At 44.5% G+C, this 15,462-nt stretch overlaps 1 protein-coding gene across 10 annotated transcripts in view; it reads left to right on the top strand.

The window, feature by feature from the left end:
* LOC102906308 (cyclic AMP-dependent transcription factor ATF-7) overlaps nt 1-13,328 on the top strand; it is a 101,546-nt gene extending 88,218 nt beyond the window's left edge. For 6 of the 10 annotated variants that reach the window (XM_006981819.4, XM_006981820.4, XM_006981821.4 and 3 more), the window contains exons 10-12: nt 484-681; nt 3,157-3,265; nt 7,307-13,328. In XM_006981819.4, the coding sequence (XP_006981881.1) occupies nt 484-681; nt 3,157-3,265; nt 7,307-7,524 (525 nt within the window). In that variant the 3' untranslated portion in view covers nt 7,525-13,328. The remainder of the gene's footprint in view (nt 1-483; nt 682-3,156; nt 3,266-7,306) is intronic. The other 4 variants (XR_013046601.1, XR_013046599.1, XR_013046600.1 and 1 more) reach the window with 3 other exon arrangements.
* The last annotated feature ends 2,134 nt before the right edge of the window (nt 13,329-15,462 follow it).

The following is a 15,462-nucleotide window of genomic DNA, read 5'->3' as shown; positions in this document are numbered from 1 at the left end:
GGACTGTGCAAGGCCCTGTGTCAGCCAACAAAGGAGGAGGAGCTTTGCAGCTCAAACCCTAGGTTCAGTCCCAGACCCCAAAGAAGGAAACAAAGCCAAACAAACTCCTAAGTGATCCTAGTTTCATGTCTGTCTCAGAAACAGTCAGTTTCCATAAGAACTGTGACTTTTCTGTATGTGTACTGAGAGGACTGGGAGATGAAAGGCAGGACAGGAAGCTAGGAGACACAGTGATGAGACTTGGTGTGGCTACCAGACCTTACTAATCTACCTAACTCAGCTTTGATTTGGAAAGAAAAAATTATTTTCCCATCAAGTACTTCTCTGCTCTGCCAAGTGACGAGTTAGAAATTGGTGCCTGTGAATCCCAACACTCTGGATGCCTAAACAGAAAGACCAAAATTCAGGGTCTACCTGAGCTGTTCAAAGACAGACCAGAAAAAGGAAAAGAAAAAAGTATTCTTCTTCTTTTCTGGGCAACAGGTCTCTCCAGCCCAGCCCACCCCTAGCACTGGGGGACGGCGGCGGCGTACAGTAGATGAAGATCCAGATGAGCGACGGCAGCGATTTTTAGAGCGAAACCGAGCTGCAGCCTCCCGATGCCGCCAAAAGCGGAAGCTGTGGGTGTCCTCCCTGGAAAAGAAGGCAGAAGAACTTACTTCTCAGAACATTCAGCTGAGTGTGAGTGGGTGACTGTTAGGACTGTAGAATCTGGAGACAGTGCAGCAGCAGAACAGGGGATGGGTGTTACTAATTAGGTTAGATCTGGAAGTGTGGTGGGAACTGTACAGAGCCCCATAACCGTCAGGATTGAAACCCTTCTCCTAGCAATTGAGATGAGACTGTCTCCTTCCAGATCTTCCCCTAGCACAAGTCATTCAGAGACCCAGACAAAACGCTCAGCAGTCAGAAGGCAGGAGTGGAGACAGACCCGTCTGGATGAAGGAAGTCAGGTTAAGCACCCCATGTTGTGTTCTCTATCTTAAGTAGAACCTGACTGGACTTAGAGACTACCTAATGAGAAATGTATTTACTTCAGCTATTGTAGGTGTCTTAGCATTTCTGTTGCTGTGAAGAGACACCATGACCACAGCAACTCATAAAGGAAAACATTTAATTGGGGCTGGCTTATAGGTTTCAGAGATTTAGCCTATTATTGTCATGGTGGGAAGCGTGGCAGCACCCAGGCAGACATGGTGCTGAGAAGGAGCCGAGAGTTCTGCATCTGGATTGGCAGGCAGGAGGAAGAGAGTGAGCCACTGGGCCTGGCTTGAGCTTCTGAACCTCAAAGCCCAGCCCCACGGAAGTACTTCCTCCAACGAGACCACACCTTCTAATGATGCCACTCCCTATGGGCCTGTGGGGTCCATTTTTATTCAAAACACCACAATAGGTTAGTTAATAAAATAAAATAAAATAAAAAAACTTGAACACAAACAGAATAATTATAGTCCAAGCATTCTCTTATTATTTTCCCTTCTTTGGTTCTGTTTTTAAAAGTATCTTTTATGGGCCAGTGAGATGGCTCAGTAGATAATGTCACTGCCTGCCACCAAGCCTGACAACCCAAGTTCTACCCTTGGGACCCACACAGTAAAATGAGAGAGTCTACCCCCAAAAGTTGTCCTTTGATCTTCACACATGCCCACCCATATACATATACACATTAAATAAAATAAATTTAAGAAGGGGTCAGTGGGATACCTCAATGGTAAAGTGCTTATCACCAGGTCTGATGACTTGAATGTGATTTTCAGATCCCACTGCTTGTCCTCTGACACACACACATATACACTCTATGATATGCACATGTCTACACACATACACACAAAGTAAACTGTGTTTAAAAAAGAATACCTTATGTTTATGCTTTGACAATTTTATACATGTATATAGTGGGGGGTTTTTTTGGTTTTTTTTTTTTTTTTTTGGTTTGGGTTGTGTGTTTTGTTTTGTTTTTTGGGGAGGGCGGTTGTAGATGTAAATGTCTTATTAAATAAGAAACACAGAGCCAAATACAGAGTTAAAAGCCTAAAAGGTCAGAGCAATAGCTAAGAGCTGAGACTTAAAACTGCCTTTCTTACCCTTCACCGCCCCTGCCGTCCTTCCCCTCAGAAAGAGACCTACTTCCTGTGTATCTGTCTTTTTATTGACTTTCTGTTCTGCCTTCTCATTGGTTGTAAACCAATGAGACCTCCTCACTGCCTGTCTATACAGACCTCCAGGTCTTCTATGGTTGGTATTGAGATTAAAGGCATGTGTCTCCATGCTGGCTGTATCCTTGAACACACGGAGATCTGTCTGTCATGTGATCTGGATTAAAGGTGTGTGCCACTACCACCTGGCTTCTGCTATGGCTTGCTATTAGCTCTGACTCCCAGGCAACTTTATTTATTAACATACAATTAAAATCACATTTTGGCCGGGCGGTGGTGGCGCACGCCTTTAATCCCAGCACTCGGAAGGCAGAGCCAGATGGATCTCTGTGAGTTCAAGGCCAGCCTGGGCTACCAAGTGAGTCCCAGGAAAGGCGCAAAGCTACACAGAGAAACCCTGTCTCGAAAAACCAAAAAAAAAAAAAAAATCACATTTCAGTACAAATAAAATATCACCGTAGTGGGTTCCCCCTTCCCTCAAGACAGAGTTTCTCTGTGAGTTCCAAACCAGCCTGGTCTACATAGGTTATTCTAGGCCAGCCAAGGTTACAAAGAGAGACATTGTCAAAACAGACAGATTTCCAGAAGCATACTTTCTTCTTGGTCAGATAACCTTACAATATTAGTTTGAGGATAGCCAGATTTATCCCATATAGCAGTCATTTGTCTTTTCCTGTTAGGAGTCCTTACTTTTCATTGTAGACAGTTTCTGTCATTGACTTCATGACTATCCTGGCCCTGAGCTCTCTGAAGACTTGCCAGATCACGTCCCAATTTGGGGAAGAAAATCTAGACAACATTCTGCCCTCACACTATTAGGATAGTCACAACATTATGCTCAACAGAAGAACAGTTCTAAAGTTAATATTACAATAAATGGTTTGTTGTAGACACCAAAAAAAAATCTAGGAAGTCCATATAAATGTTTGCTGTAATGTTTTAGGAGTTTAAGACTAGAAGATGAATATTTTTAATATTCTTTTCTTCCTTCCCCCTTCAGAATGAAGTCACATTACTACGGAATGAGGTGGCTCAGCTGAAGCAGCTCCTGTTAGCTCATAAAGACTGTCCTGTCACTGCACTGCAGAAAAAGACACAAGGCTACCTAGGTGAGTGGTTCACAGCCTAAGCAAAACCAGTCCGTTCATAACCACAGGAACTGAGTGTCTTGGCTGCTTAGAATGCCATTCTTTGTGGCATATCAGTCCTACCAAGAAATAAATACATAAGTAAAAAATTTTTTTCCTTATCTATAATCTTAGCAAGCAGGAGGATCAGTTCAAGGTCCTCAATTTAGCCAAAGTTTGAGGCAAGCCTGAGCTACATGAAACTTTCTTTCAGATAAACAAATAAAAAAAAATAAAACTTTGACAGTAATGCAGAGTTATCATAATCACCTATAATAGTTGGAGAGAAGGAGTAGCAGTATTTCCTGGGCCTGTTTTATCTAAGCACTCGACCAACCTCACAGTTCTCCCTAGAAGCAGCCATTCCCTTTGTAAGGGAGAAAACTCAGATCATTTACCAGAAGTCACACACAGTAGGAAAGCGGTAGAGGTCTTCTGGTCCCAAAGATAGTCTTGGCCTGGAGAAAAGATGAACAGCTGACAGTGCCTAGGAATTGAAGAATAGGGACTTAGGGCAGATTTCATCTTTATAATGATCATGGTTTCAGTTTGTAATCAAAAATACCCACAGAATTATGTTCAGCATTAGCGCTATTATAAAGTAAATATTACAATGAATAGTTTGTTATAGATAATAAAAACTAAAAATTGCTAATTTTCCTTTATAGATTAAATAAATGCTTAGAAATGGTGGATATAGCAAATAGTTTTTCCACTGATTGTCTTTATCATTTCAGAAACGCATTCTGAGAAAAATTTTAAGAATCTTTATTGAATTATTTATTTAAATTTTATTATGTACTCCAGGGTGCATTGATTTATTAAGCAGGTACTGACTAAGTTCCTGTTCTGTGCCAGGCACATACTGGGAATAACTGGAACCAAACCGATCAGGTTAGATCCTGTCCTTGAAAAACTTATATTTAGTAGGTAAGACAAGTAAAAGAAGTAAATTATGTGGTATATAGTAAATGTAAACCAAAAAATAATACAGCTGGGGACTAGAGAGATTGCTCAGTGGGTAAGAGCATTTTCTGCCCTTGCTGAAGACCTGGGTTCAGTTTCCAACACTCAGTGTGGCAGCTCATAACTGCTTGTAACTCCAGTTCCATTTGATCTGATGCCTTCTTTTGGATGCCTCAGACACCAAGCATATACATGGTTTATGGATGTATGTGTATCTCTGGTTGCCCTTGAAAATGCTATGTAGACCAGGCTGCCCTTGAACTCACAGAGAGACCTGCCTGCCTCTGCCTCAAAAGTGCTGGGATTAAAAGCGTGCACCACCATACCCGGCATCTTAAAATAATAACAACAATAATAATATAGCTGGAAATGGTGCTACAAGAATGTGATCCCACCACCGAGGAAGCTGAGACAAGAGCTACACAGTGAGAGACCGTGTCTCAAAAACACAAAGAAAGATGGGATGGAAGGGTCAGGCATTGCGGTCCACACCTGTCGTCCCAGTACTCAGGAGGCAGAGGTGGGAATACTACTGCTGCAAGTTCAAGGCCAGCCTGTCAGACAGATTTGAATACAGACAAAGAGGCTGGTGTGGCTGGATGGGTACAACGTCATTGGAATGAGATGGAGAAATATTAGGAGCATTTCACATTCAGTCTTGGTGATAACAAGGGCTTCAGCTTTTATATTGCAAACAGTGAAAGTGCAACATGAAAGATCTGATCCTCTACTAGGGACATCAGGGGTGCCCAGGCTGACTACCTAGATCAGCTGTTTCAGATCCTCTTCATGGGCTAACAAGGATAAAGACTGAGTGTTCTTCTGTAGGCAGTCAATACGTAGTTTTCTACACAATCCCTGTAGTAACTCTGACTGGCAGTTAGTCCACTAAACTACTTATTTATTACAACAAAAATGTGTTTAATTATTACTTTGTGGCATCCACATTATATAGGTACTTAACATAAGATAAGGCATCGTCCTTACCTCTCAGAGACTCATTGAGTCACTGTGAACCTATGAATGAGATAAGGACAGATATCCCAGTAAATGGGCTCCTAGATTTGGAGCTTCTGCTGTATACTCACTCCATTGCCCTCACATGCGGAAGATGCTCAGTAAATGCCTGATAAATAAATGAATGTGTGCTCTGAAAGCTCTGAAGACAAGACAGTTTCCTGGGGGTGGCAAGGAAGTGTTTACAGAAGCGGTATTTGAATCCCCTTGAATCCATTGGAACAATGACTCAGGCATTCGTCAAGAAGTCAGAGACACCAAACCCAGACATGCTGGTACACAACTATAATTAGAGCTCTAGAGGCAGAGGCAAGACTGAGAGTTTGAGGCCATCTTGAGCTACAAGAGACAATGTCACTAAAAAAAAAAAAAAAAAAAAAAAAATGGAAATTTTCTGTAATTTCATATATCTGTTTAGTCAGCTATAGAGATTTAATAATTTAATGGGGTGTTTGTTTGTTTGTTTGTTTGTTTGTTTGTTTTTCGAGACAGGGTTTCTCTGTGTAGCTTTGCGCCTTTCCTGGAACTCGCTTTGGAGACCAGGCTGGCCTCGAACTCACAGAGATCCGCCTGGCTCTGCCTCCCGAGTGCTGGGATTAAAGGCGTGCGCCACCACCGCCCGGCACTTAATAATTTAATTATTAAAATATTAAACTAGCATTTAATAAAACTCTTTGACTAGTTATCATACCTCTGCATGCAGCTCAGATATTATGTACACTGCCACTTTAGATGGAATGGTATAGTCCATAATAAAACATCACCAGTGTGTAGCTAATTGATAGGAGACTCTGACAGACTTCTTGTACTTTACCTGTTAACTTAATCTTGGCTGTTTATAGCATCATTTGATTGTAAATTGGTATTTAGCAGCCTTAGATGTGGTGCCAACTACATGCTAGAGGAACATTTTTTAAAATGAAATGATTTAATGCCTTTGAGAATTAATGAGAGCAGATTAAGGAAGCTATTTTAAATTGCTTTTGCGGCTGGTGAGGTGGCTCAGCAGGTGAAGGCACTCGATGCCTGATGACCTGAGTCTGATCTCAGGGACCCACGTGGTGGAGGAGAACAGACTCCTGACAGTGTCCTTTGACCTCCACATGTGTGCTTTGGCATGTGTGTGAGCATACTCATAACAAACATGTATATACACAAAATAAATGTAAAATTTTAAAAAGTAATGGAAGAGAGATTCATTTTCTTCTATAAACAGAACAAGTTCAAAGATAATTTTAGATAATTCAGAATACCTTTAGCTTCTCTTCACCAAAAGTGATTTGTTAATCTGACAGTGGGGGTGTACACCTTTAATCCCAGCACTCAGGAGGCAGAAGCTGGCGAATCTCCTAGTTTGAAGCCAGCCTAGTCTACAGAGCAATTTCCAGGACAGCAAGGGATACACAGAGAAACCCTGTGATTTGTTGATTTTTTTTTTTTTTTTTTTTTTTTTTTAGCTGAGGACCGAATCCCGGGCCTTGTGCTTGCTAGGCAAGCGCTCTACCACTAAGCTAAATTCCCAACCCCGATTTGTTGATTTCTGTAGCCAGTGAATCCACATCCCTTTAAAAGTTTTTCTTGGAGGAAACAGGTGGCTTTCACTGTGGTAATAGATGGAGGACAGGCTTTAGAAAGGAGCTTTTACCCACCTAGGAATGAAAACACAGGAACCTCCTCTATCGGAGCATATTAAATGTGATGCTGTGTCCGGCTCAGTTCTTGCTTCTTGTGTCTTCTTGTTCTCCGAGTCATTCATGACTTGAGGTCAGGATTCTCCAAGAAGAAATATAAGATTCATTTTCTTTTTTCTTTTTTTTTTTTTTTTTTTTTTGGTTTTTTTGTTTTTCGAGACAGGGTTTCTCTGTGTAGCTTTGCACCTTTCTTGGATCTTGCTCTGTAGACCAGGCTGGCCTCGAACTCACAGAGATCCGCCTGGCTCTGCCTTTTGTATTTGTAATTATGACAAAAGATGGTCCTTTCTGGCATTTTGTGCTGTGTTCTGACCACTTGCTCTCTCCTGTTTGCCCTCCTTCCTGACAGAGAGTCCCAAGGAAAGCTCAGAGCCAACGGGTTCTCCAGCCCCAGTGATTCAGCACAGTTCTGCAACAGCCCCCAGCAATGGCCTCAGTGTTCGATCTGCAGCTGAAGCTGTGGCCACCTCGGTCCTCACACAGATGGCCAGCCAAAGGACAGAACTGAGCATGCCCATACAGTCACATGTGATCATGACCCCACAGTCGCAGTCTGCGGGCAGATGATGCCTCCCATGATGGAGAGATCCCCAGCCAGAGCTCGCCCGCCTGAGCCAAGAGAGAGATCAACTTACCCCTCCCATCTGCCTTGGATGTGGCAGTATGGGAGAGGAGGAAATTGTGTGTTGTGAGTATGGACAGATGTGGGGCTTTTCTCTTTAGCCACATGATCATGTACGCTTGACACCTGTGCTAGGGGCTTCTGGCCCCAAAGCCACATAGATCGTCCCCCAAGAGTGGGGTTTCTTATGTACCTACAGCCAAAGGCCTTTCCGTATGGTCCGAGCAGTCAACCCTGGCCCTGATGCATGTGTACCTGTCTCTTAACACTAACCCTTGCACTTGTAGGTTTGGGGTTTTTCAGTGTCCTCTCCTCCCAGTTGAGCTGTGGCTGTTATCTTCTTATTCCTTACTAGCATGCCACTTCCTGCCAGATAGAGGGAGACTAGATTTGATGGCGTATTACTTGCTGTCTCAACCCCAGCCACCCCATGCACTCAGGACTTTGTCTCCCAAGAGCTGCTTATTTATCTCTTCCCCCTCTTCCTAATTGCAGTGAAAACATTCACTTACTGAGAATGTAATACCTTTGATGTATGAAGTAGCAGTATTTTCCACCTCTTCCCTGTGCTTTATTTCTTATTCCCATCTGCTACCAAAAGCAAACAAACAAAAAAAGCAAAACTCTGAGAGTTGGAATCATTTTCATTTCCACATCTATTGGGTACCTCATTTTGTCTCTTGACTTCCTTAGTCTAGTGGTGGGGTCTTTCTGACCACCCCACTATGGCTTGGGAACCTCATCTTGTGGCCTTATTGTTAGTGGCAATGCAAAGGGAGAGAGCCTGGGGTCTAACTGGGCTTCCCTGTCTCCTTCCCTACCCTCCAGTTCTAATCATCAGGGCAGACAGGAACAGTGTAGTTTAAAACTTGTTCCATCAGGTTACTGGATTAACTAATTCTCTGGTGTTTTACAATAGTTTACTGGCTGAAGTCTACGTATTGTCATCTTTGGTCGTCTGTGTGCCCCCTCCTCTCCACTTTGTTCCCCTCTCCACATCACTGCCTTTCCCACCATAACTGCTTTAGATCAGCCCCCTGGAGGTTCTCTTGTTCCGCGTTCCTCCTACAGCTCTCAGCCCCCTTCTCCTCTGAGGTGTGTCTCCCACCGGTGTCAGTTACCCTTCTCAGAATCTCCACCTGCTTTCTCTCACCAGGTTCCTAGCCTCGACACTAGGTGTCTCTAGTCTGAAATTTCTTTGAACTCGTTTTTGTTGTTGTTGTTGTTCTGTGCCCCGCAAATATAGTGCTTGTCCAAGGCACAGGCTCCAGGGCTCTGAAACATTGTGGTCAAGGTCCTGAGTGGCTTTTGAGTATGAGTGAGTGGAGAGAGAAGAGGAAAATGTGTACACTCAACAAAGCGCTCAGGATATGGCCTGTTTGTCTGGGAGATTGCTGACCGTGGCTGTTGGCTACCCTTATTTGGTGGGATACAGGGAAAGAAATACACCCCTCCTCTTCCTCGTCTCTTCCAGAGCCAGAGGCCTGTGGATAGATAGGTCAGCTTTAATAGCTCTGAGTAGAGAGCCGTCCCAGTTGTCCCAGAGCCACCTTCTGCCATCTGCTCAAGCCGGGAGTCTTCTTTCTGCCTCGATCTTAAATGTACAGAATAACTGCTTGCATTCTTTTTTATCTTCCAAAACTCGTTGTCATGGAGGAATGAGAAAATGTTCTGTCTTATATGATTATCTCTTCAGTTTAGACTAGTGAGCCCATCCTGTGACATGTTTATGTCAGTTTTCCCTCCCCTTCTACCACCAGGAACGGCCCCTGAGGTGACAAGGCTAGCAGATGTCACCAGACGGTCAGGGCAGGCCACCATCTCCACGGATTTCACTTGGCTTCAGAACTTCACAGCCATAGTTTGTGCTCAGGACTTATTCAGGTGGCTGCTTCCTGGTTTTTTGGGTTTTTTTTTTTTTTTTTTTTTTCCTGTTTATAAATTTTGTTTCTTTTCTTTCTTTCTTTTTTCTTTTTTTAATGGCTTTTCAAGTCGGGATTTCTCTGTGTAGCCCTGGCTGTCCTGGAACTCACTCTGTAGACCAGGCTGAACTTGAACTCAGAGACCCACCTGCCTCTGCGTCCCCGAGTGCTGGGATTAAAGGTGTGCGCCATCACCGCCCGGCATCTTTTTTTTTGTTTTTTGTTTTTTTTTTTTTTTTTTTTTTTGTCTTAACTTCCCACTAGCAGCCTTGCACTAAAGCATGAAAGAGTTTATGGCTCCTGAGGAGCCTTCACAGACCCTTGGCTATTTTTCTTCCTCCATCAGCTGAGGGTTTTTAAAGTTACGAATCGGTGTCACTTTGTAAGTACCCAAACAGTCTGCCCTGTGTGGATGTCTAGTGTATGTGGGGCTTCTTTGTCACTTTCTGACTCTCATGTCTGCTTCTCTTGAGTCTTTGTTTTCCTAGCAGGAAGTTAGTGATGCAGGGCACCGTCAGAACGGCAGTAGGGAAGCAGCACTGAGATCAAGGGGCAGGACAACCCCGACACCGCTGTAGTTGGTTCCCAGTTCTACTCTAAGAAAGCAGAGCAACTGATTACAGTGACACTTGTCTTATAGTCCAGGGGTATCACTTACATTATCGCTGCCAGTGGTCACTACCCTGAACTTTGCCTTCCAGACTTATCTTGAACTAGAACCAGATATCATAGAGGGTGTCAATAAACCCTTCTTGACATCCTATGATGTGTCATAGAGGAGTCTCTGATCATGGCTATTTGGGGTTCTGAATGCTTCTTGTATTTGGATATCAATTTCTGTCGAGAGGTTTAGGAAATTTTGTGCTAAAATTTCATTAAATAATTTGACTATTACTTTTTAATTTATCTCAGGTCCTCCTTCTACCCCATGGGTTCTGAGGTTTGTTTGATCTTTTAAGTATATCCCAAGCTTTTTGGAAATGCTGCTCATGTTAATTTATATATTTGTGTGTGTGTGTGTGTGTGTGTGTTACTGTCTCAACTTTGTCCTCCATTCCCAAACTGCTTGATCTTATCTCTTGGTGATGCTCTGGTGAGGTTTTTTACTTGATTGTTTCTTTCATGTTAATTCCTATTTGGTTCCTTTTCCATGTTTGAATGCCCTCACTAAAATTTCCCTCCATTTCTGACTTTCTCCTCCAGCTTACCCACTATTTAGTTCACTTTGGAGGTTTTGTATATAATTCCTTAGTTCATTCATGTGTATTTGAGATGTCTATACAGTCATGCATCCTTTTTTAAACTGAGACTCTGAATTCTTTCTCAGACATTTCAGCCATCTCAGTACTTTCGGTTTCCATTAAGGAGAGGTCTGGAGTGTGTCCTGGTGGGTTGTTGACTCACAGTCTTGTGTCTCTCTGTGGCATTTTATGCATCGGTCGAGATGGATAGGTCCTCTGGCTTTAACTCATCTTTTTCCAACTCTGTTTTGTCTTACATAAGTCCACTGAGCCCTTCTTAAGAACCTATCAGAAAAGAGCTGAGAATGTGATGTCTGAGGACTCTTCTGAGCGATCACAACCTGCTGTGTCCTAGCTGTCCCACTCCCACATAACAAAGCTTGTTCAGAGTTGGGAAGGCTGAGAAGCCTCCCAGCACCAAGAGAACTAGAAAAGACATGGCTCCTTACTTCTTCTCCATTGGTTGAACACCCTAAATCTGCCTGCCTCCTTCCTCCACTCCTGTCCATGCTGTAAGCACGGACATACTAAAGGGAGCTGTGCTGGCGGACCTCCCCTTGCTGCCTGCCTTCCCTCTCCATTCTGTAGCTCTTGACTCCTTTTCTTGATTCACTTCGTCCATCTCCTCAGGGACCTGCCCTCCAGTACCATCATCCTGAGAGATGGAGTGCTTCACTGAAACCTTCCTATTGACAGCCTGAACCACGAAAAAGACACACACACACACACACACACACACACACACACACACACACACACACACACACACACACACACACACGCTCTTCCTCTGGCTCCCTGAGAGGCTCCGTAAAGGTGCTAACTCCTGAGATTGCTCTCCCCACTTTGTCCCTTTCATAACTTTCTTCCCATCCCCAGATCACATTTTCATTAATGTTGTCTGTTATATCCACAAAAAATAAGTATGTTACCCTCAGACTGTTTACACTCCAGTCTTCCTGCCGTGTCTCACGTGCCTTTGTTGACGAGCTCCTCCCACTTTCTTTAGACGTGTCTGTCCAGAGTTAGAGGTGTGGAGGAGCAGGACAGACGAGGACCCGAAGGCCTATTAGAAGACCCCACCCCACTACAGTCCAGCTAGACATTCTTCTTACGAATTCTGTTTCTCTCAGTACACATGCATGTGCATAGACAGATCCTCCTCCTCCGACCAGAGTGGTGACCCCACAGCACAGCGCCTCTGGCCAACATTTCCAGCTTCCGCACTGTCACTGTGAGGTAAAATCCACTCCAGAACGAGCAAGGGCTGGTGAGGGTAGGGCAGGTTAAGGCAGCTTAGGTCCTTGTAGATGCACAGTTTCTATTTTAGCTACTAGGTGTTTTCTTTGTTTTTTTTTTTTTTATTGTTTTTTAATGTGGACCTGGTAGGCTACCCTATACCCCAGCTACTGGAGAGTAAGGGTTTAGCTGGTAAGTGGCTGTGAGCACTAGTTTAATTGACTTACCTCAGGGCAGTGGTTCTCAGAACATGGTCCAAGAGCAGCGTCAGCAGCACCATCATCTGGAGCTTGCTGGAAGTGCACACTCTTGGCCATTCCAACCTCCCGAGTTGGACACCCTGAAGGTGAGCTTTAAGAAGCACTCTGTGCTTCTAGTACACACTAATGCATGAGTCCCTGGGGGACAGGCTGGGAGCATCTTAGCTCTGGGATGACAAGGATTACTTTAAATGTGTACTCTGCCTTAGCATTGACTTTTTTATTTCCCCCAGTCCCTTCCTCCACTCCCATTAAAACAGCCACCACCACATCACTCATCTCAAATTCTAGGCTTCTCTTCCTTCTAGTCTTAGTTCTAAAGCCTTTTCCTGCATTGTTCTGGGCAGGACTTACCCATATTTCCTTGCAGGCTTCTCACTCTGCATTTTTGGTTACATTAAGAACCAGCAGGAAAGCCGGGCGGTGGCGCACACCTTTGATCCCAGCACTTGGGAGGCAAAGGCAGGTGGATCTCTGTGAGTTCAGGGCCAACCTGGTCTACATAGGGAGTTCAAAGCTACACAATGAGACCCTGTCTCAAAACAAACAACCAAATCATCAGGAGCCATAGTTGTCCAGTTTCTCCTTGTGCACAGACACACACCTCTTGCAGGCAGGGAGATTGGCCTCCACTCCCACAGTGGAGCCTGCTACATCCTGATAGAGTATCTGTTGAGAAGAAAGAAATGTGTATCTATGAATATATCTCTGTTCACCTATATATTTTTGACATGTAGCAATACCTCTCCATCCTCAAGGAACTCAACCCAGTCTGGGTCTCCCCAGGCTCCAGTGGTAGACCCTGACAGGTGGGAGGATACAGTGCTATGGGCTGTTTTGTTACAAAACTGTCTTTTCTCTTTTCCCTCCACCCAGTTCAGCATGACCCCTGTGAGCAGGCTCTCACAATCTCCTGGGGCGGGGCTGAGGCAGGGGCTTTGAGCTCATCCCTAACCGTCCCTTCTTATTTCCCCCATGCCATTTAGTAGTCATCACCCAGCCTTGCCTTCCCGCTCCGTCCTGCGCCCTGACATATACTGTGCCTTATTTATGCTGCAAATATAACATTAAACTATCAAGAGAATCACTGGTATGTTTGGTGCTTCCCTTCTCAGACCCACGAGACCCACTGGACTTTGATGTTTGATCATCCTACCCCTTCCATTGCTTAGGGCAGAAAGAACAGGGTTCTCATCTCTGCTTTCTGTAAGTAACATGGTGTTACAGAAGGCACAGAGTTCAGATCTTTGAACTGCCTCAGAGACAAGGCATCACCAGAGTACTGACTGGAGAACTTAATGTGTGCTTCATTTAAATGGGGAGTGGGATTGCCTGAAGACCAGGAACCTCTTCTCTTCAGTGTTTTGTCCTCACCCCCTTCCAACAATTGAAAAGAAAGAGACCGGGGAGTGTACACAGAGACAAAGTCAAGCTTTCTATAGAGGGGGGGAAGAGCTGGAGAGATGACTCAGTGGTTAGGAACACACACTGCTCTTTCAGAGGATCCAAGTTTGGTTCCCACATCCATGTTGGTTGCCTCATAGATACCTATAACTCCAGCACCAGGGGATCTGATGCCCTCTTCTGGCCTCCACAAGCACTGCACTTACCTGCACAACCCCCTCCCCAACACACACACACACACACACACACACACACACACACACACACACACACACACACAATTAAAAAGAAAAGAAAGAAATGAAAAAGAGGAAAAGCCTGGAACTATGAAGCAGACTTTGTTTAGAAGCAGGTAAAAGTTGATAGGAAAACAAGCTATGCTCAAGGGACAGGTGAACCACTGATTCTTGTGTCTGTATATTCTTTTATAATTACCACTGAAAGTGAGAACGGTGAGACAGACTGAAGAACTTGACAAAAGACAGAACAGGAACCTCTGAGGCTCCTGGTGGGACAGATCCACCAGGTTGGTGTTTGGGGAGGGATCGGAGCCTCCTTTGGGAGTGGAAACACTCTTGTTGGCCTTCACTGTGTAGGGGTAGCAAGATGGCTCAGCAGTGAAGGTCCTTACTGCCAAGCCTAAAGGCCTGAGTTCGATCTCTGGACCCATGTGGTAAAAGGAGAGGACAGGGTGTTCTCTGACCACCACATAATGCTCTGTGGGGCATGTGTCTCCCCAACCCACCCAAATAAATGAACAAAGTGGGGAAAAAAAGGGAGGGAGCATGTAGGGGTTCAAGAACATTTGGAAGAGGAGCTCAAGAGATGGCTCGATGGTTAGGTGCTGCTCTTCTAGAGGATCAGGCTGCTCACAACTGTCTGGAACTCCTAGTCCAGGGGGTCTGATTCTAGACTGGACTCCCCAAATACCTGCACTCACATACATGAGTGCAGACAGCCACACAACTAAAATTAATAAGTTTTGAAAAAAGCCATAAGCCAGTCTGGTCTACATATTAAGTTCCAGGCCAGAGCTACAAAGTGAGACCCTGTGTTTATTTATTTGTTGGTTGGTTGGTTGGTTGGTTTTTCCAGACAGGGTTTCTCTGTGTATCCTTGGCTGCCTTGGAACTCACTCTGTAGACCAGGCTGACGTCAAACTCAGAGATCTGCCTGCCTCTGCCTCCTCAGTGCTGGGACTGAAAGCGTGTGCCACTACTACCCAGCTGAGAGCCTGTATTTAAATAAATCAAGCAAGCAAGCAAGCCTGGGAGTTGGGAATCCTAAGGCAAGACAATGTAACAGGGTAGAAGGATTAACTTATGTTGTAGTGGAGGTGCTTGCTCCAGTTGGAAGTCAGCTAGCTTCTTTCTGAATGCAGCTCCTGCCCTGTATCACAGCGGTGTGGTAGACAGAGTGCCTGCTCTGTTGTGGTCCAGTGGGGCTGCTGTGCATTCACTCCGTTTACTGCTCCCAGCAGCCTCTGATGGCAGAAGCAGTTGTGTGTGGTTTGAATGCTGACGATTGTACTTCAGGCCTCCAGCATGCAAGCTGTTCCTTTTATTGAGGATGAATTGAAGTTTACAGAAGTCACAGAGGAATTACAAGAGCAAAGAGAAAATGCTGAATTCCTGTTTGGCTGGAATTTAATCCTTTAATCCCAGCACTGGGGAGATAGAGGCAGGCCAGTCTCTGTAAGTTCAAGTTCAGCCTGGTCTACATAATGAGTTCCAAGACAGCCAGGGATACATAGTGAGACCCTGTCCTGAGGGAAAAAAAACAAAACAAAAACAAAACCTGAACTCCTGCCAGGGGTT

The sequence above is a fragment of the Peromyscus maniculatus genome, chromosome 20 (genome assembly GCF_049852395.1).
Source record: "Peromyscus maniculatus bairdii isolate BWxNUB_F1_BW_parent chromosome 20, HU_Pman_BW_mat_3.1, whole genome shotgun sequence".
Lineage (NCBI taxonomy): Eukaryota > Metazoa > Chordata > Mammalia > Rodentia > Cricetidae > Peromyscus > Peromyscus maniculatus.
Note: the sequence above shows the minus strand (reverse complement) of the source record. Positions and strands in the feature narration are given on the sequence as shown.